This window comes from Fusarium fujikuroi, chromosome FFUJ_chr02, assembly GCF_900079805.1.
Source record: "Fusarium fujikuroi IMI 58289 draft genome, chromosome FFUJ_chr02".
Taxonomy (NCBI): domain Eukaryota; kingdom Fungi; phylum Ascomycota; class Sordariomycetes; order Hypocreales; family Nectriaceae; genus Fusarium; species Fusarium fujikuroi.
Genome location: NC_036623.1, coordinates 163,469 through 182,821, shown reverse-complemented (window position 1 = coordinate 182,821; position 19,353 = coordinate 163,469). Strand labels below are relative to the sequence as shown.

The 19,353-nt window shown below is 47.3% G+C and overlaps 11 protein-coding genes; 5 read left to right on the top strand and 6 right to left on the bottom strand.

Annotated features, from left to right (window-relative positions):
- Positions 1 to 38: 38 nt before the first annotated feature.
- FFUJ_05266 (uncharacterized protein) lies at positions 39 to 2,200 on the bottom strand (the record flags this gene model as incomplete). XM_023571349.1 has 4 exons in its annotated part: positions 39 to 1,004; positions 1,052 to 1,833; positions 1,884 to 2,034; positions 2,087 to 2,200. 4 exons carry the CDS (start codon positions 2,198 to 2,200, stop codon positions 39 to 41), a joined length of 2,013 nt encoding a protein of 670 aa, XP_023425669.1.
- Positions 2,201 to 3,080: 880 nt separating this feature from the next.
- On the bottom strand, positions 3,081 to 4,844 carry FFUJ_05267 (related to allantoate permease; the record flags this gene model as incomplete). XM_023571348.1 has 6 exons in its annotated part: positions 3,081 to 3,107; positions 3,154 to 3,479; positions 3,528 to 4,164; positions 4,214 to 4,492; positions 4,545 to 4,585; positions 4,634 to 4,844. The coding sequence occupies 6 exons, from the start codon at positions 4,842 to 4,844 to the stop codon at positions 3,081 to 3,083; spliced, it is 1,521 nt and encodes a 506-aa protein (XP_023425668.1).
- A 404-nt stretch (positions 4,845 to 5,248) lies between these two features.
- On the top strand, positions 5,249 to 6,451 carry FFUJ_05268 (uncharacterized protein; the record flags this gene model as incomplete). XM_023571347.1 has 3 exons in its annotated part: positions 5,249 to 5,598; positions 5,655 to 5,795; positions 5,845 to 6,451. The coding sequence occupies 3 exons, from the start codon at positions 5,249 to 5,251 to the stop codon at positions 6,449 to 6,451; spliced, it is 1,098 nt and encodes a 365-aa protein (XP_023425667.1).
- A 587-nt stretch (positions 6,452 to 7,038) lies between these two features.
- Positions 7,039 to 8,742, top strand: FFUJ_05269 (monooxygenase-like protein; the record flags this gene model as incomplete). XM_023571346.1 has 2 exons in its annotated part: positions 7,039 to 8,390; positions 8,442 to 8,742. 2 exons carry the CDS (start codon positions 7,039 to 7,041, stop codon positions 8,740 to 8,742), a joined length of 1,653 nt encoding a protein of 550 aa, XP_023425666.1.
- Positions 8,743 to 9,037: 295 nt separating this feature from the next.
- FFUJ_05270 (related to lipase/esterase) lies at positions 9,038 to 10,154 on the bottom strand (the record flags this gene model as incomplete). XM_023571345.1 has 2 exons in its annotated part: positions 9,038 to 9,200; positions 9,253 to 10,154. The coding sequence occupies 2 exons, from the start codon at positions 10,152 to 10,154 to the stop codon at positions 9,038 to 9,040; spliced, it is 1,065 nt and encodes a 354-aa protein (XP_023425665.1).
- A 354-nt stretch (positions 10,155 to 10,508) lies between these two features.
- FFUJ_05271 (related to short-chain alcohol dehydrogenase) lies at positions 10,509 to 11,408 on the top strand (the record flags this gene model as incomplete). XM_023571344.1 has 2 exons in its annotated part: positions 10,509 to 11,126; positions 11,175 to 11,408. 2 exons carry the CDS (start codon positions 10,509 to 10,511, stop codon positions 11,406 to 11,408), a joined length of 852 nt encoding a protein of 283 aa, XP_023425664.1.
- A 238-nt stretch (positions 11,409 to 11,646) lies between these two features.
- Positions 11,647 to 12,927, bottom strand: FFUJ_05272 (related to alcohol dehydrogenase; the record flags this gene model as incomplete). XM_023571343.1 has 5 exons in its annotated part: positions 11,647 to 11,909; positions 11,964 to 12,492; positions 12,545 to 12,681; positions 12,732 to 12,801; positions 12,853 to 12,927. 5 exons carry the CDS (start codon positions 12,925 to 12,927, stop codon positions 11,647 to 11,649), a joined length of 1,074 nt encoding a protein of 357 aa, XP_023425663.1.
- Positions 12,928 to 13,392: 465 nt separating this feature from the next.
- On the top strand, positions 13,393 to 15,433 carry FFUJ_05273 (probable phenylacetyl-CoA ligase; the record flags this gene model as incomplete). XM_023571342.1 has 7 exons in its annotated part: positions 13,393 to 13,435; positions 13,487 to 13,722; positions 13,774 to 14,145; positions 14,193 to 14,450; positions 14,505 to 14,667; positions 14,717 to 15,051; positions 15,101 to 15,433. 7 exons carry the CDS (start codon positions 13,393 to 13,395, stop codon positions 15,431 to 15,433), a joined length of 1,740 nt encoding a protein of 579 aa, XP_023425662.1.
- Positions 15,434 to 15,591: 158 nt separating this feature from the next.
- On the bottom strand, positions 15,592 to 15,966 carry FFUJ_05274 (uncharacterized protein; the record flags this gene model as incomplete). Its single annotated transcript, XM_023571340.1, has 1 exon — positions 15,592 to 15,966. One exon carries the CDS (start codon positions 15,964 to 15,966, stop codon positions 15,592 to 15,594), a length of 375 nt encoding a protein of 124 aa, XP_023425661.1.
- A 569-nt stretch (positions 15,967 to 16,535) lies between these two features.
- Positions 16,536 to 18,023, top strand: FFUJ_05275 (uncharacterized protein; the record flags this gene model as incomplete). XM_023571339.1 has 5 exons in its annotated part: positions 16,536 to 16,719; positions 16,772 to 16,877; positions 16,936 to 17,191; positions 17,243 to 17,450; positions 17,503 to 18,023. 5 exons carry the CDS (start codon positions 16,536 to 16,538, stop codon positions 18,021 to 18,023), a joined length of 1,275 nt encoding a protein of 424 aa, XP_023425660.1.
- Positions 18,024 to 18,199: 176 nt separating this feature from the next.
- Positions 18,200 to 19,210, bottom strand: FFUJ_05276 (uncharacterized protein; the record flags this gene model as incomplete). The annotated part of the gene is made up of 1 exon (XM_023571338.1): positions 18,200 to 19,210. One exon carries the CDS (start codon positions 19,208 to 19,210, stop codon positions 18,200 to 18,202), a length of 1,011 nt encoding a protein of 336 aa, XP_023425659.1.
- Between the last annotated feature and the right edge of the window lie 143 nt (positions 19,211 to 19,353).

Here is a 19,353-nt window from a genome sequence, read left to right as displayed (position 1 = left end):
TGAGACTTTACTTGCTTGCCCCAAATATCTTTGCATTACTATAGTATATCAAGATTAATATTTGAAAAGTCAAAATTGTAATCAACAAACGGCTCAAGCAAATCATGATAACGATTGAGCAGGTCCTCATGAAACACTGCATTTTCCGGCGACGGCAGCGCAGTCGCTGTAGTCCCAAACTCATCATCAGCGAGCAAACAGTCCGCGATCCGACTTGTCGATCTAGTCACAAATGGAAACAAAAGCTTCCAGTCAAAGTCATTCGATGGTGCGTCCCCAGAGCCGTTGGAACCTGCCGCTCTGCCTTTACCCGCATGCATCATGGACCTAGGCAGCGCGCGCAGTCGTTCAAATCCTTGCCGTATAACATTGGCAGAAGCCCACATTTGCTGGAGCTGTCCGACTGCTTGGTCCAGAATGTCCAGGCCCTCTTCTGCTTCTTGGGAGAATTGCTTGATCCGGCTTGCTTGTAGCAAGGCGATGAAGGCAGTACCGCTGTACCAGCAGGTAATCGCCATGAGAAATCGCGCATTGCCGCGCGACAGAATATCTCTCAGAATTCTGGCAATGCATGAAGCAGCTAAGATTGCGGGTGGTAGCGCTTGCGGCAGGTCTGGTGTCGTTCTCTGTAAATGCATCACAATGATCGTGGTCAAGTATGGGAGATGCAATTGATGAACATCTCTGTCGAAACCTTCAGTTCGACTCGAACCGATAGGGAGTTGAAGATCTGGAGGTAATGATTGAACCCACGCCACAAGCTCTTGTCTGAGCTCCGTAGGAAATGTCGCCGTTTCCGGAGACGAGTCCACTGACTTCGATAGCGCCTTAGATACCTTGCCCATTATACCGGCAAGGCGAACCCAGTATTTAAATATTCGACCTTTCTTCTGTGACGCCGGATCGCTTGGAAAATCCGAGGGCTGGACTTCTTGTATCGTCATGTCTTCGGGGTTGATGATGCAGGGTTTGCTTTGACAAAGAGATGTCAATCTCTCTCGTGCCTAAAACATGTCAGTACGCCTCAAACTGCGAGCGCATGAGAACTTACAAAGACAGTCCACCATAATCGCCGCCGCAAACTCAGATGAAGTGCGCTTGAGGCCACACTCTCTTGTTTCGGCTCACGGTGAATGTTCATCTGCTGCGCATGTCGTATTATAACGCTAGTCCACCACCAGCTTGCATGCCTATGCGCCGTTGATGGTGAGCGAGGTGCCCACCAGTAGAACAGAGACACTGCCTTAAGCGACGTAAGTATATCCGGCTCCTCATCCATGTAAAACATCATCCTCGCTTTCTCGTAGTAGGCGGCTGGACCTTGGTGAGGTATCAAAGGTGGTTGGATGTGACTCGCAGCGAGCGCAAGTGCATTCGCAAGCATAGGCGATCGCGCAAGTTCAGAGTCGAGCGTGTCATGATCGAGAACAGGACACCATGGATAACAGTACTCAAAGTATGTTTCCGAGAAGCTCTGCTGCAACTCCTGCTGTCGAGGGTCCGATGCTGAATTGCGAAGCTCAAGATTTGCGACAAGTTCCTGCTGTTCAGCTTCGAGCTGGTTCTCAGGTCCGTAGATCTGAAGGAAGCCTGTGTCGACATCTCCAGCATGACTGCGACCAGCGCCTTCTGTTGGCGACGTGCTTGACTTTGTCGGATGATTGACTGCAGCATCAGGAGCGCGCCCAGCCGAGGGTATGTTGAACGCGACGTGAATTGGTGTCGCTTGCACAGGCGCTGGCGTGTCACCCATACCTGGGTCAATTACATTGTCATCAAAGTCGATTTCTGTTGCATCAGGCGGTTCTGGATTGTTCTCGCCCACATCTTCGCCTTGAACATCGATATTACTACAGGTTCAGTGATGCGTGTGAGTAACTCACCCGCAGCGACAATAGTATCGCATTCAGTGCCACACTCAGCTTGCGTGGACGCCCTCCGACGCTGCTTACCCCTCCGTGACGGCCGAAGATGACAATCTTGATCTTGGTTATCACAATTAGAGCATTTCGCCTCCCCTTGCGACGTCCGGCTCTAGCAAACAGTCAGTTCAAAGCCCGGCCCCGAGGCGAGCGGGGAGACTGACCTGCAAATCGCACTTGATCTTCTTAGAATGGCAAAAGAAACAAACAGCTTCAGCGCGCTTTCGTTTCGGCTGTCGAGCACTGAAGTGGAGCCAATTGCCGACGAGTTCTGTCATTGCCGGATGAGAGAAGTGGTTGTTGCGTGAGGTTGGGGTTGGGGTTGGGTGAGGAGGTTGAATGCCGATGCAGGCTCAAGGCGAGATCAACTCTGGACCCCAGACTAACCCCAGATTTAGTAGCCGAGGTCGTGGTTCAGGTTGCAATGGGCAGAGGAGATGCATTGGTTTTAGCGGGGGTTAGCGCGATAAGACGCCTGTAGCAACTTTACTCCACTGAGATCAAGTTCGGCGTATTTTTCGCCCGCGCGGGGTTTAACGCGTCCCTCCCATGACTCGGTATGAGGACACAGCTACCCTTCGTTTTTATAATGAGTTATTGTACATAGTTCCAAGCTTTATGGAGTAGTAATAAATAAGAAAGTTTATGATTGTTCAGGAATTATATATTAAATGTTATGATTATTTAAGGAATCTTATACTAAAGTTTAGGTCATATTCAAATTTGACCGTCGCTTCAGGGTAAGCTTTCGCATCTGAGATTGGGCCCGCAAACATCAGGACAAACACCAAGATGAGGTTAGACAAGCCAGTTCGGTAGCATAGGCAACAATCTGGGTGAATAACTGCGTTTCACATATAAGTTTCAACCCGGATTCCGTATACTTATCGCCACTTAGCAGCCCATCTGTTCAAGATCTCCAACTTTGATCTTGTTGACCGTGCCCCTAAGTAATTGGGCCGACCCTCGGTGGCTCACAGCAGCGACGTTTGAACATCTCACAAGAGATAGCTTGATGCTATGTACTACGTTATGAGAAGATTGGGATACTGTTCAAGATGTATCTCATTTGAACAGTCAATTAAAACTCATAGACCACTAAACAAAGACCATATCCATTCCGAGCCAATCTCGACAAACACTTATGAACCCTGACATTTAGAGGATGTAGCGGAATTGCATGTTCTGACTGGTTAGTATGTAAAACCTTGAGTGAAAATAGACGACTTACCTTCTTATCAGTGAGGTCATCCTCATAGGCATGGTCAAATCCTTCAGTGATACCAGCCTTGTCGCGCTTGCTGTTGGACCACATGCATAGACCACGGTAAACAAGAGCAAGGAGACCGGCTATGATAGAAGTAACGACGACAACAATGAAACCAGGCTCAAAGCGAGGCGCGTCCCCTTTCTTGAAGCAGAGGGGACCAACAAAGTTACCGAGGCAGTAGCCGATATAGAGACCAGAAGAGGCTACGGATCGCTTAGTGTATCCCGCAGTGTTGGCAATCTGGTGCCCCATCAACACTGCATAACCACCACCGACGGATGGGAGGACTATTATCGGGTTAGTCTAAACTCGGATCGTTTCAATGAGATACCTACTATACACTGCAAAAAGCAGGGCTCCCGTAGCTGAGAGTGGAAGAAGCCAGAGTAACAAAGCAGCGAGGACAGTGCCCATCTGAGCAATAAAGACCAGATAGGACCTGTTGTTCTTGAACTTGTACGCGAGGTAAGGGAAAAGAAGCTGAAGTGTTCCAGCGTACGCGCCACAAGGCATCATGAGCAACAGGGAGTTGAGGGTGCTAAAGCCGAAACCATGAATGATGATAGGAACGAAAGTCGAGATAGGGGCATTGGCAATCATAGACAAGAAAGCAATGGAGAAAACGGTCCAGAACTTGGGGTCAAGCAGGAGTTCCCAGATCTGAGCGACTTTGAGATGAGTGTTGCGGACACCAGAGTTGTTGGTCTTGAGTCTCGCAACCAAGATATATCGTTCTCTCTCGCTGAAGCCCTTGGCACGGACGGGATCGGGAGGGAGGACAAAGACGAGGATAATGCCCCAGACTATGGTGAGAGCACCTGAGAAGTAGTACATGTATCGCCAAGAGGATACTCCTCCATTGATTTGACCGAATCCGTAGTTGATGATAGGGGAGATGATCGAGACGTAGCCGGTGCAAGAGTACCAGATGCCCATGCGCATGGCTTGTTCGTTCTTCTTGTAGAAACTTCCCTAAAAAGGCTAAGTAAGGAGCCAACGGGTATGAGATAAACAGACTTACGACTATCATCATGAACATCGGAGATATACCTGACTCCAAAAGGCCGAGGAAGAACCGCTGAGTGTAGAGTGTCTTGTAATCTTTGCAAACCACAGTCAGGATGAGGCAGATACCCCAGAGTGTGACAATGCCGGAAGCAACTCGTTCGATGGGATATCTCTGTGCGAGCATCATGGCTGGATAAGCTCCAATGATGAAACCGAGATAGAAAATGGCAGCCGACATGGAGTATCGATCACCAGTGAGAAGACCGAGATCTTCTCTGAGTCCAAACAAAGCCTTAGAGAACACATGTTAGCAACGAATTGAAGCTTGGAGAGGCCAGAAATACAGCTTGAGACAACATGGCCTTGTCGTAGTACTGCAGTCCATCTGTATATCGTTAGCTTGTATCCCCTGCCCGACAATCATGCAGCTTACATGTAGCACAGAGAACAGGCATGAGCTTCCAATCAATCTTGCGGCGCAACTTCTTCTCCTCCGCCTCAGTCCAGGCCTCATCACCTGAATAGGCCCCAAGGACTTTCATCGCCTCATCCTGATGGACGGTGTCGACTTCGACTCCTTGCTTGGGAGTCATGTCTGCCTCCTCTCGATGGTTGATAGCAGCGCCCTTTTCAGAATCAGACATTTTTGATTAAATGATGAATGATGGTGAAGATGATGATGGAGCATTTCGAGTGGATCGGAGCTCGATACTTATCTTGATTGAATCTTGCTTTGACGCTGGATGGTACGGGGTAAAATTCTGGGGTAGAGTCCGGGGTGGATTGTTTGTGCTGGATGGGCTTGGCAGGCTTTTCTGCTTTGGGTTTGCCGATCATTGTGCCGATGGCCTGGACCCGACGCTATTGTTGCGGGGTGACAACCTCTTGACGCGTGAGCTTGTATAGTTCAAAATCTTCTAATCATCTGTGTCATTCTGATCTTGACCCAACGTGGGGTTACCAGTCTAAGAACATTTAAGTTAAACTATTGGTAAAAGCAGCAAGTTTGTCTCGGTTTAGCACCATCCCAAGTCATCAACAACACAGCATGGAGAAAGCGCCGCAACTTGAGATTCCTCATGGCGAGGAAATCAAAGCCGTCAAGCTTATCAACCCAGTCAACTTTGGTCCTGCGATTCTTGAGAGGTTCATGGCACCAGCTGTTCCTGGTCTAGAGACGTTCAAGAGTTCACCTTCATTATCGTTCCTCATTGAGCATCAGTCTGGGAGGAAGCTAGTCTTCGACCTAGGAATTCGAAAGGATTACAACAATTACTCACCGTCTATTGTCAAGTATTTGCCGACTACCAAGTACACTATCGAAGTAGCGGGTAATGTGGCAGACATTCTGCAGGAGAATGGTGTTCCCTTGACTGAGATTGAAGCTGTGATATGGAGGTTAGTTCAGCCGCCCGAAACAATCCGTTGATACGCCAAGTTACTAAAGTTTCTAGTCATTGGCATTGGGATCATATCGGCGATCCGTCCAGTTTCCCTCATCGCACAGATCTTGTCGTTGGACCGGGCTTCAAGAATGCAATGCTGCCAGGAGCACCGGCGAACCCAGAATCACCCATCCAAGAAAGCGACTACGCGTACGTATAGTCCTAAAACATGTGGATGGTCAAAGCTTACAATTGGTAGGAATCGTAATCTGCGTGAGATTAGTTTCGAAGGCCCAGACTCTCTCAAGATTGGTCAGTTCCCCGCGTTTGACTATTTTGGAGACGGTTCATTCTATCTCCTCGACAGTCCCGGGCATGCCGTTGGTCACCTATGTGGACTAGCAAGGACTACAACTTCCCCAGACACTTTCATTCTCATGGGGGGAGATGTCTGCCACTACGCAGGTATCTTCCGCCCTTCCAAGTTTCTCCCAGTGCCAGATACCATCAGTCCTCATCCATGCCATCCACATGAAGACGGAGTTCTCTGTCCCGGAGAAGCTTTCGCACGATTGCAAAAATCACGAGGAAGAGAACCAACAGATACTCTCTTCGACTTGACGTTTGGCTTGGATCTAGAACTTGCTTCTAAGACTACCAAGCAGCTGCAGGAACTAGACTGTAACGAGAACATCTTTGTGGTTGTTGCTCATGACTCCACAGTCCGCGATGGCGTTCCTCACTTTCCGAAGAGCCTGAATGATTGGAAGGAAAGGGGATTTGGGAAAGGGTTGAAGTGGGCTTTCTTACGTGATCTGGAGAAATTCTGGGAATCTGAGGGTTTACTAGAGAGCCGAAAGGACTAGGACGAAAAGACTAGATCGTAACAACTTAAATTAGTGAATAGTTCAATTCGACTATATTTTGAGCTATCGCACTTTGATAAGTCACCGTGAATAGAGCCGTCGGCCACTTGAAATCGGGCAACTTTTATCTGGATTGCCGGCCTGAAATGCACTACTTCTGACAGGTGTCACAAGCCCCTTTGGATTATGACTCTACTGGCTTGGCAAGCCATCAATTCAACAACTTCGGTTTCTTATCTACCCCGTGTCCGAGTATCGGACGCCCTTTGGCTAGCGTTACGCGATGTCAAATGACTCGGCAATGGCTGGTTATCCTATTTGGGAAAGGCGGGAATAGCCTCAAGTTTAGCTCTCGGTTACACGATACCCCAGCCTTCATCCCCCGGATGTGCGGGGTCGACAAGGACTCCCTGGAATGCATACAGAGGAGAATAAACCCGCGGGCATAAATCGACACGCCGGACGTAACCCTCATGATACCTAATGTGCTGCAACCTTCATCGATCTTTAAAACTTTGTCATATCTCAGCACAACGCCACTTTTCTATCTGGCAACCAATCTACTATCATCGTTACACAACTTCACAATGCCTTCAGCACAACCAATTCGTGGTGATGCGTTTGGATCACCAGACAGCAACTTAGACTATGATGTTCTTATCATTGGTGCTGGACTCAGTGGCATTCTCAGCCTGTATCGCATGCGGGAACTTGGCTTAAAGACACGAGTTATCGAAGCTGGTTCCGGGGAGGGCGGAACTTGGTTCTGGAATAGGTATCCTGGTGCCCGGTTTGATTCAGAGAGCTACTCATACATCTTCTCATTTTCACAAGAAGTGCTCGATGAGTGGAATTGGACCGAGCACTTTGCCCCCCAACCAGAAACACTTCGGTACATCCAGTATCTCACGGACAAGTTTGACTTGAAGCGTGATATGCAATTCAACACACGTGTAAGATCGGCAAAGTTTCAAGAAGATACGTCGTCATGGCTGCTGGAGACAGAAGATGGCGAGCAGTACACATGTCGATATCTCATCACCGCCATGGGCATTCTCAACCAACCGACTTTACCAAATATTCCCGGCGTTCAAAACTTCAAGGGGCAAGCCTGGCATACAGCCAGATGGCCAAGCGATGCCTCTGCTCTGAACGGCAAGCGAGTGGGCATTATTGGAACCGGAGCTACAGCGATCCAAACCATACAAGCCATCTCGGATAAGGTCGGCCACTTAACAGTGTTCCAAAGGACACCAAACTGGACAGCTCCACTTCGGAACAAGAAGATCAGCCCAGAGGAGATGGATGAGATTCGCACAAGATACCCAGAAATCTTCCGCAAATGTGCCGAATCATACGCATGCTTCATCCATGTCGGTGATAGCAGGAGCGTATTCTCCATGACAGAAGAGGAGCGTCAAGAGCAATGGGAGAAGCTCTATGCTGAGCCCGGGTTCGCGAAGGTTCTCAGTGTTTCTTCAGATGTCTTCACAGACCACAAAGCGAACGAGCTTTACAGCAAGTTCCACGCCGATAAAATCCGTGCGAGAATCAATGATCCAGAAGTGGCTGAGAAGTTGATCCCCAAGAATCATGGTTTCGGCACAAGGAGAGTTCCTCTTGAGAGTGGTTACTTTGAGGTTTTCAACCAGTCAAATGTCAAGTTGGTTGATATTAGAGAAGACCCGATTTCTCAGATCACAGAGACTGGCGTTCAGACAGGAGATGCGTTTTACGAGCTTGATGTTCTTATCTACGCTACTGGTTTTGACGCTGTCACTGGCTCTTTCAATGCGGTTGATATTGAGGGCCGAAATGGAACGAAGCTGAAGGATGTCTGGGCTGAGGGCATCAGGACATTCTTGGGACTTACAGTCCAGGACTTTCCTAATATGTTTATGATTATGGGTCCTCATCAGATGTTTGGAAATATTCCTAGGTATGATCACTAACTTTCTTTACTACTATCAGTACTAACCAGCTGCCTCAGGTCCATTGAGTATGCAGCAAACTGGGTTGCCGAGTTTATCCGATATGCTCGTGATAACAAGATCATCAGCGCTGAAGCAACTGATAAGGGAATGGAGGAATGGACGCAACATGTGCATGAATGCGGAAAGGGTCTATTAGCCAATGAAGTTGACTCATGGATGACCGGTGTCAACAAGAACTTGGCTCATAAGCAGAAGAGATCCATGACGAGATATAATGGTCCTGCGCCCGGGTATCGGAAGAGATGTGATGAGGTCAAGGGCAGGGATTATTCAGACTTTGTGTTGAGATACGCTTGAGGTTAGAGCATATTAGAATTTAAATGTTATTATGATATGATAATCTGTGATAAAATTAGGTCTGAGAGGTGTTATACAGTCTAGTTGCTTAAAAGGTTTCACCTTGAGTTTGATGATAAGCAGATACCATGTGGAACCCTTCCTAAGGTTTGGAAAACTTACGATACTTGAGAATATTTTAGAATATTTTAGAAGATCTTATGATAGGTTTAGGGAGACATTTGAATACCTTCTATTGCTTATGTCATCTATCCGATTCAGATTCCAAAACTCAAGGTTATCAGACATAAGATAGTTAAGCGGTTTTGACTTCAAATTGTCTAGCCTCAGGGCTCGAGAGGGCCCAAATAATTCCCTCCTCCATAACTCTATCCCATCTCTTAGACTCACTCAATTGGTCTCCATACCTACGAAAGCCATGAGGTAACCCTTTGAAGACGTGAATATCGGTTGGGACTCTGCTTTGATGTCAATTTCAATGGTAGAAAAAAGCAGCGACTGCTGACTTACCCTGCCTCAGCAAGCTTCTTCCCGTATAAGAGGCCCTCATCCCGCAGAGGATCTGCACCAGCGATTCCGAAGACAGTAGGAGGAAGCCCCTTCACCTGAGAAACCGATGCGTTTCCAGTGTTTGCTCGAAAATCATCAGCATCTGGAAAAGGAACCGGAAACTTAAGCATTCCGGTAAAGAAGTCAATGACCTTCTTGGGAAGGATCGGTGCGTCTTCATTCTGGACATATGAAGAGACCAAGGGATTAGTGAGTTGGTCAAGTTGAGACTGGTAGTGGTCGAGGTGGACCAAAGCTGGGATCATCAGGATCTGACCAGCAATCTTGGGATACTGGCGGATATCTGGTGCAGAGATGTTCTGTCTCAGAGTCAAGGCCGCGGCTAACTGAGCGCTAGCGCTGATGCCTCCAATGACAACCTGGTCAGATTTGCCTTGAAGCTCATCGATATGGTCGTGCACCCAGTAGAAAGCATCTTCGACGTCATTCCAAGCTGTTGGAAATGTATGATCCGGCGTGTGACGGTAGTTCACATTGACAACGGTAACTTTCGCACCAATTGCAATTCGCGAGGAGATGGCATCTTCAGACGATAGAGTGCCGAATAAATATCCACCGCCATGAAGGTGGATGTAAATCGGTAGGCGAGCATCATCGGCAGCATCGACAGGCCTATAGCTTCGTGCTTCTATGAAAGAGCTGTCTCTCGTAGGAATCTTGTAGTCTTTCATGCGGACCAAGTGGCCCAGCTCCTTCATGCCATTGGCAGATATCTCCTCACGGCCTTTGTTGACTACGGCCTGTCTCTCATAGATATCCGCAAAGGTTGGGGGAGGCGGGAGACTTGCCTCTACCGCAAGCCACTCAGCAGATTTGGGGCCATATTCCGAAAAGTCGCACATGATGAAAGATTCGGTGATGGTTGAATAGATAACTCACGATATTGATTAATCTTAATTGTTTACCCGCCTCAACAAAACACATGCTTGAGGGGTATCATAACCTCAGAGCACGTAATTGGCTGTAGCCATGTGATTCTGTCCCCGTTCCTGCCGTCGTACCTCGGCGCCCCCACAAAATGAAGATCGAATTAGAGTTGTTAAACTCTGGCAATTCCCGATTAGGAAAGCCGCACGACAGTACCGGAGGAAGGAGTACTCGACATCGACCGCATAATTAAATATTGTGAAATGAGATGATAGATTATATCATTTCATAATACAAGGCTCATCAGAGATCCAAGAACAAACAGCGCCATGGCCGAGATACCCACTCAACCTCCGTCTCGTTCACTAAAAGACAAAGTCGCCATCGTCACAGGCGCAGGCTGCTTTGGAGATGGTATTGGCAATGGAAGGGCGATATCAATCATGTTGGCCAACGAGGGCTGCAACGTGATATGTCTCGACATGGATTTGGAGTGGGCAACAAAGACAGCCGATATGGCGAACCAAAGTGCAGCTTCCAAAAAGGCAATACCAGCACAAGGAAATGTCACAGACGCAAACGATTGCGAAAATGCTGTTTCTCTTGCACTGAAGGAGTTTGGCCGTTTGGATATTCTCGTCAACAATGTCGGCATAGCAGGTGCCTCTGGGACAGCCATTGACGTGGATATGGCCAAGTGGACGATGGGTCTTGAAGTGAATGTTTCAAGCATGGTTTTGATGGCAAAGTATGCCATACCAGCAATGGCCAAGAACGAAGGTGAGATCAAAGGATCTATCGTCAATATGGGGAGTGTAGCCGGCTTGAAGGGCGGTACACCTCATCTCTTGTACCCAACAGCAAAGGGAGCTGTTGTCAATATGACGAGAGCCATGGCAGCTCACCACGCCAGAGACGGCATCAGAGTGAACTGTGTCTGTCCCGGAGTAAGTGCCCACCCGCGAGAATAAGAGGACTGGGCTAACATTTGCTAGATGCTGTATACCCCAATGATGTACGCAAAAGGCATGTCAGAAGAGGCCAGAGAAGCAAGAAAGGCAAGGAGTCTACTCGGAACTGAAGGCACAGCTTGGGATGCTGCTTGCGCTGTTGTGTTTCTGGCGAGTAATCATGCAAGGTGGATTACGGGAGCTATTCTTCCAGTTGATGCTGGGACAACTGCTGCTGTTGGAACTAGCTTGCCTGCTGGCGCAAGCGTTAATGGTTAATATAGATTACCACCGATCTACATATAGGATCAACTCCAACTCAATGACAAGACTTTGATCTTCTGTTAGAAGACGACTGCCAAAATGGGTTACCTTAACCGTCTAAATATGGCTTGACTATAACTGTCACTAAATCTTGAGTTTAACAGTGCATGGTGGAGCAAAGTCCAGATTACACGGTAAATTGCATAGAAATCCTTTGTTGGTTATCGCAAATCAATTGAAGTTACGAACAGGGCTATTCATGTAACAACGCTACTCTCGCCTTAATCTTTCCTTCGCCCAAGGCCCCAAGAACTTCCTCAAAATCTGGTAGCTTTCTGGTTTCAACTCGTGGACTAATATGACCAGCAGCAATGAGCTCAAGAACTTTCTCCAGATCTCGGACTTGACCTCCGTAAGAGAAGATGAAAGAAAGTCTCTTTCTGGTGCCAATCTTCATGTGAATAGTGTTTTCCGTGTCAAGACTGCCGATGCAGAGAAGCTTACCGCCACGACGAACTAAAGCACATGTTAATTAGGAATCCATAAATTTCTAATAAAATATTCACTTACCGATATGCTGAGCATCTTCGAATGTCTGATGAGTACCAACAAAATCAAGAACGGTGTCGATCTTTCCTTGCAGACCATTCTCTTTGATGAAGTCCTGGGGAGGCTTTCCCACTGGAACGATATCTTTCTCGGGTATACCCAGAGCTTTGGCTTCATCAAGCAGTTCTTGTCGAATATCGGAAACTATCACTCTTGCCCCAATGTAATGCACAATCTGGAGAGCATTGAAACCAAGTCCACCAAGACCGAACAGAAATACAGTCTCATGCTTTTTGACTTCTCCTCTCCTAGTGATGGCGTGAAAGGCTGTATTCACAGCGTCAGTGGCCACAGCAGCTTCTGCTGGGCTGACGCCTTCTGGAACTTTGACCGCAGCTCGGATATCGACGGCAGTATATGGTGCGTAGAAGCCATCTTGGCCAATCCCTGAGTGATGGCCTCTTTCACACAGTTGAGCCAGATCGCGGGAACATTCGGGGCAGTCGTCTTGTGCACAGCCTGGCACCGCATGAAGAGCCACAATATCTCCCTTTATGACCTTCAGCACTGATCAATTCCAACATTTAAAGAACATCACTCACCACTTTCAGTCCATTGTCCTGAACATTGCTACCCATTTCAATAATCTGTCCGCAACCTTCGTGGCCTAGAATATACTTTTCCTGGAACCAAGATGCTTGCTTTTCTATCGTAAGGAGAGAATGGTCGCTTCTACAAACTAAATTATTGGTCAGAATTTAGTGAACTACCAGAGAAGACGGTTACTACCTCCAGATGCCAGCATCTTACAAAGAATGCCATTTGGGGACACTTTGGGAACGGGCACTTCTTCAAAAACCTCGAATATGTTAATGCATTTTTTATGAAAGTTGTGAGTTGGCATAATTACCGGCTTCGGACTTCCTTTGTGTTTTCTCCACGCAAACATGGTTGCTGGTACTCTTTCGGAATTCGTGACAGCCATGATGAAACTTGCTCGATAATTTGAATATGGTGATTAACGTCGATATTTCTCACTGGAGTATAGGTAGCGGTAGTCGAGCCTAAATCATGTCCTATTGTTCGGCTTACCGAGAGCTGTCGCCAGCTCGGTTTCCTTTCCCAGACACGGACGCGTTTCGGTAGGATTTCTACCGAGGTTCTGCGAGGCAACGAGAACCTATGGTTGGCTTAGAAATCCACCTCTAATAATCTGGAGAATGCGGGGGATTGGCCGCGATCTGAGATGGCAATGCTCTCGGTTTTCCTATAAGAGTGTAGTTCCGCCAAAAGCTCCACCACAATTTGTTTTCATGACGTTAGGTTGCTGACTCGCTGGCTTGCCGATGTTCTTCAATAAGAAATTCATTCTGGCTGTCTTGATATCATTCCAACCTATCATAGTTCGTAACGCGTTTGGTCGTGCGAAAAACAAGGCCCTCATATCACCATGGTGTTTACTTCTCCAAGCTGGGTGCCTCAGCTCCCAATTGGTGAGTCGCGTGCCTCAATTGATGGAACTTCCCATTGCTGACATATTGGAGATCCTCCGGATTCGATACCCATTGCTGAATTTATGAAGAATGAGGCGTATGGTCGCCAACCCATTGCCAAGAGCAGACATCCATTCACTTGCGGTATCACCGGTCGCTCATACTCGTCACCGGAACTGTTTGAGCGATCAGAGTCCTTTGCAAGAGCTCTGGCAAAGCGTCTTCAATGGCAGCCGAATGAAGGAATGCCATGGGATAAGGTTTTGGCTATCTTCTCTTTGAACACAGTACGTATATGACCGTCTGTTTGAGGACGGCTACCTGATACTTGGCTTTAGATTGACTTTGTAACTGCCATCTATGGCGTCCACCGACTCAACGGCATAGCAACGCCAGCCAATGCTGCTTACTCCTCTGATGAACTGACTCATCAACTCAAGGCATCAGGGGCCAAGGCTCTTCTTACTTGCACACCTTTACTCGGGGTAGCACTTGAAGCAGCCAAGAACGTCGGCATATCAGATGAAAACATCTACCTGTTCGACATACCGCAGGCTGAACCTACCACAAGTTTCAAATATGCTTCTATCGAGGATCTTATCAATGAAGGCTCGAAACTTGCAGAACTGGAGAAGCTTCAGTGGGTTCAAGGTCAGGGTGCACGCCAGACGGCCTTTCTATGCTTCTCGAGTGGAACTTCAGGCTTACCGGTAAGATCATTCCTTTCGTAGCTATGGTATATGCTAACATAATACAGAAAGCTGTGATGATATCTCATAGGAACGTTATCTCGAATGTGTTACAGCACGTTACCTATGACTCTGTTGCTAGACGGAAGAAGGGTGTAGAAACACAAGCAGTGACAGGATTCTTGCCCTTCTCTCATATTTACGGCCTTGTTATTGCAGCTCATACTTGCACTTGGCGAGGTGACCAAATTATTGTTCTCCCGAAATTTGAGTTCAACGACTTCCTCAAGTCTGTCCAAGAGTTCAAGATCCGGCAGCTGCTGGTGGTGAGTTATTCTGGGACCTGTACACGCATTACCCCTTACTGACAGTCCTCCAAGGTCCCGCCGATTATCATCCAAGTCCTACGATTCAAGGATATCTGCGCCAAGTACGACCTAAGCAGTGTTCAGTTTGTCTACTGCGGTGCAGCGCCTCTAGGTGAAGAAACAATTTCGGATATGAAGAAGCTCTACCCGGATTGGACAATCGCCCAAGCATATGGTGAGCTATCCACCATAAATTTCCAAGAAATATGACTGACAGCACCAAGGTATGACGGAAACTTCTACTGTCGTCACTTCCTCAAGCGAAGATGATGTTTATACAAAAGGGTCTGGTTCCTTGTTGCCTGGTGCCAAAGCCAAGATCATTGATCTTCAGGGCAACGAAGTTACTGAATATGACAAGCCAGGCGAGCTCCTCGTTCATGCCCCATCAGTTGTGCTGGGCTATTTGAATAACGAGAAAGCTACCTCTGAGACCTTTATACATCACGAAGATGGAAGGTACATCCGTACTGGGGACGAGGCTATCGTGACTCTAGCTCCCTCTGGTCATGAACATATTGTGATTGTTGACAGAATCAAGGAACTGATCAAGGTCAAGGTACGTGAAACACTTACCCACTAGTGCAGCCAATACTGACTATTTACAGGGCCATCAGGTTGCGCCTGCGGAGCTTGAGGCTCACATTCTGACGAGCCCTCATGTCCTTGACTGTGCTGTGATCCAAGTACCCGATGAGAGGTCAGGAGAGGTACCAAAAGCCTTTGTTGTCAAGAGTGCTTTGGCTGAGTCTTTGGACGAAGGCCAGGTGGCCAATGATATCATGAAGCATGTTGCAGATAACAAGGCTTCATATAAACAACTTAGAGGAGGTGTAGAGTTCCTGGAGGTTATACCCAAGAGTCCAAGCGGAAAGATCCTTCGTCGACTGCTCAGGGACAAGGAGCGAGAGAAGAGGCGGGCCGAGGGGGCGAAGTTATAGATCTTAGAATACTCGAGCGCCTGTTGAGCACTTGCGTTGCAGTGTTGTCCTTTTCCGAGAATGGTTACTATGTTACTCCAGTCTTTCCGCTTTAGAGATTTATTTAGTTCATTAGCTCTTCAAGGTCATGTTGACTTGCGCATGGCGAATGGTGAGTATCACAATACGAGATGAGGAGCTGGGGTGCAAGCTAAATCCCCAGTTTGGGATTGTAGGTGCATGATGGTCAGGGGGTGTTTCTTGACTTTGTTCCATCCCTTGTACTCGTCCAAGCTTCTCGCCTGTAGAGGCTCACCACGGACGAGCTTTTTGACACATCTCTTGAAGCATAGCATGGCTTCAGTCTTGTCCAAATGGAAAACCTTGGAGACTTCGTCCACCATCAGCGCGTAGACTTGCTTCAGGACTTCCCGCGAGACCTCTGCGGTCTCAAGTTTGGGGCATCTTTCGACGCTGAGATTGCCCAACACAAAGGACCCATCTTTGATCTTGGTGATAAGTTGATGCTTATCCGAAGCTGAGAGTTGTGGCATTATGGCTGAATGTGGTCAGAGGAAAGGAAAAGACAGGGGACTTGGGGTTGGAAGATGTCTGGATCTACAGGGATTGCTTGAAAAGGGAAGGAAAAAATGTCTAAAGGATTTCGTGGTGGCTTCCTTGATACTTCTAATAAAGTAAGTAATCAAGAAAGGTAAGAGGAGATTGAGCAATGAAGGAGGATGCGTTGAGTAAGGATGGAAAGGAAGAAGATGTTAGATGGGATGAGAGGGACATTATTCTCAGGACAAATAGGGCTTAAGAGCTAAAATACTAAGAGCTACTTAAAGTCTAAGTTCTTTATTATAGAGTCTTTCCTTTTTATGATGACTCTATAGTACTAAATCTAAATGTTCATTAAATATTGAACTCTTATTCTAGGCAGGCAGTTAAATGGCCAAATCTAAGTCGCCCGATATGGTTAGTCCGAGTGGGTACTAGCCTGAGAGCCGATTGACCAATCTGGGAGCGGCTGTAGCACGTGGCGCAGCAAGGCATCATCTTGACTCCCTCCCATCGCAGAGAATTTGACCCTTCTATCACGAGTAATAGAGATATTTACACAATGTGGGCTTCGAGATTTCTGAAAGGTCGAAATGCAAGAGCGATCACAAAGACCTCAATTGCAGCTGCTGCCTCAGCGCCAACATCGCAAGCAGAATTCAGCGCCAACTCACAAGCGTTCTCGGTGGCTGTGACTGAGCTGCTGGAATGCCTGGACTTTGTACTCGATCAGTTGGATGACCAGGGTAGGAGGCTCACATGAAAAATGTCTAGCATGCTGATAGAAGCTTGAATCAGGAGAACATGGAGACTTGTTACAGTTTCACCTGTCACGGCTTGCCAAAGAGATATCCAAGTATGAAAACTCAAAGGTTGATGAGCAAACCTCACAGCCATGGACTGGGTACCTCTTCCTACCCGAATAGAGCGAGTGTCTTCTAGATCTAATCGAACTTTTGCAGGGATCGTGATTTACTGGAGCTTTTGCTTGCAGCCTGCAGATGCGCATGCTCCGCCTACAAACCAGATGTCCATCCTGGGGGTGACCTCGTACCGGTGATCTCTCGGACCCCTTCAATCACTGGAACAGTCAAAGCCACTTCAATATGGAAATCAGAAGACACAAACACCCTATTTGTTTCCATTAGAGGCACATCGTGCAAGACAGATCATCTTGTAAACTTTAACAAGAAGCAAAAGGATGCTGGCTCAGTCTTTGTAAGTGCTAAAGGTGTTTGGTTTCTCCTAACCACTAACAGCTATCTTTAGGCTTTCCCGGGCACAAATGAACAGATACATGCCCACAGTGGCTTCTTAGCATGTGCAGCGACTCTCCTTCCCTGGCTCACCGAGGAAATTATTCGCCAGGTTGCAGCGGACAAGAGTTTGAAAGATGTAGTATTCACAGGCCACTCGGCCGGCGGAGCGGTTGCAGCTATGGTCTTTCTACACTTTGTTTGTCATTGCCCAAGTGATTGTAAGTACATGTCTTCCTCCCTCGTGTTTCATGAACTAACAGCATTTACAAGTATCGAACGCAAAGTTCTCACTCATTACATTCGGAGCCCCGCCTGTTACTTCAACAAACATCACTGAACTGGCTCAAGGCCTTCCTCAAACGCGAGATATCTACGCTCTTGTCAACGAGCACGACTTAGTTCCGAGGGTCGACCAAGGATATATCACATCGATCATCAGTTTGTACCGGTCAGCCTACGGGCTGCCATTATCAGACTTCAATAACACAACGTTTATGAATAACACTCAAGCAGGTAGAAATCAGGACATTATCTGGAAACTACCTCCGCCTGATTTCTATGTCGCTGGGAACGTAATTGTTCTGAGAGCGAAACTCGATCATAAAGCTTTACAGTCAACATCAAGGCAAGCCAGTACCGACTGTACTACACCACCACAAAAGCTAGATATTCTACTAGTGTCGCCAATAGAGTTTTGTAAATTGTTATTCTTTGAAATATCTGTACATAAGAGGAAGATATACCTCAACAGATTGGAGAGATTGGTACAAGAGTCTGGAGGCACAGTATGATATACTCAAGAAAAGGTAGAACGCGGTTGCTGGATTTACCCTCACATCTAGTTCAACTCGCTGTTCTGATAGATATCCCATGTCAGTCTCCTTCTCAGACCTCGCGTTTCCTGTTGCTGACTCAAAATTTGTAAAGCCTGTCGTTATTTACTGTGGTATACATGGCAGGCTGCCTCTTATCTTGGTAGACCATCTCGATCCAATGTGTTGAAATAACCCTTGCGACGACTGAATTCTGGTTCCACCACACTCCTTGTTCCGCCTGCACTCTCTTCGAATAAAGCTTTTGCTTCTTTGCAAGTCTCAAAATGGAATTGATAACCGCTGGAAGAAAATACATTGTCACGATCTCGACTAATCAGAGCCAGAGTCTCCTGACGAATCTGACACCCCTTACAACTGACACCATTTTCAACTTGACCAGTGGTTGGATCATACCACGGGTATGCAGTAGACATCATGAAACGTTGGTTCTTCTGCTCGCTCCGCGCCTCTAAAGCCCGCGTTGTGTCCGAAGTCAGGAGGCCCAGGTCTGACAGTCTCCGGGTAGCCTCCACTTCTGCTAGCAGTAAGGCTGGACGTCTTGCCGTTCTTTCTTCCATAGAGTATATTCCAGGAACCGTTCTAAGGGTGTATCCAATGTCCGAACTCAAACGCTTGGCAGATAGCTTTGTAAGTTTTGCTAGAGCGGACATGCTAATAACACGTAGCTCAGGTGCATTCTCAATGCACGCAAAACAGCAACGACAGGCAGTCGGTAGATAAAGAAAGCCGCCGAATTTTGCACAAAATGAGCATGATTCAGTTGTTAAGGCACGATACATGTCCTCAAATGTAAAATGAGTCGCCAGTCGCGCACGCAGCATGCCGCGAAACCCTTCTATACCGTGTCTGACAACAGCTTTGTATTCTTGAAGCTCACTTGCCAAGACCCGGGAGCGTCTGTTGACACGGCGAAACCGGAAATATGATAATAGATCAAGGTTGCGAAGTATGCTGTTCAATAGCTCATTCGGAAGAATATCAAGTGCCCCTAAATTCACAGTCGGCGTCGTAGTGAAAGGCTTCTCTATAGATTCTTGAACAACCTGGTTTTCATGAGGCCGTGATCGAATAAGTACAAGGTCAAAATCGCGTCTATGATACGCGCAGACATCAAGAATAGCAGCCGCGTCGGTGTTTCCCATTGTTGTTTTGGTTGAGTTGAAGTTGGTGGGGAAACCTTTGTTGGATTGATGTGATGTAACTAGGTCTGACCTCGAATGTTAATCTCGGGCCGAGGGATTATCCGAAGAATACCTCTCTCAAACCGTTTATACTTCCGTGTACT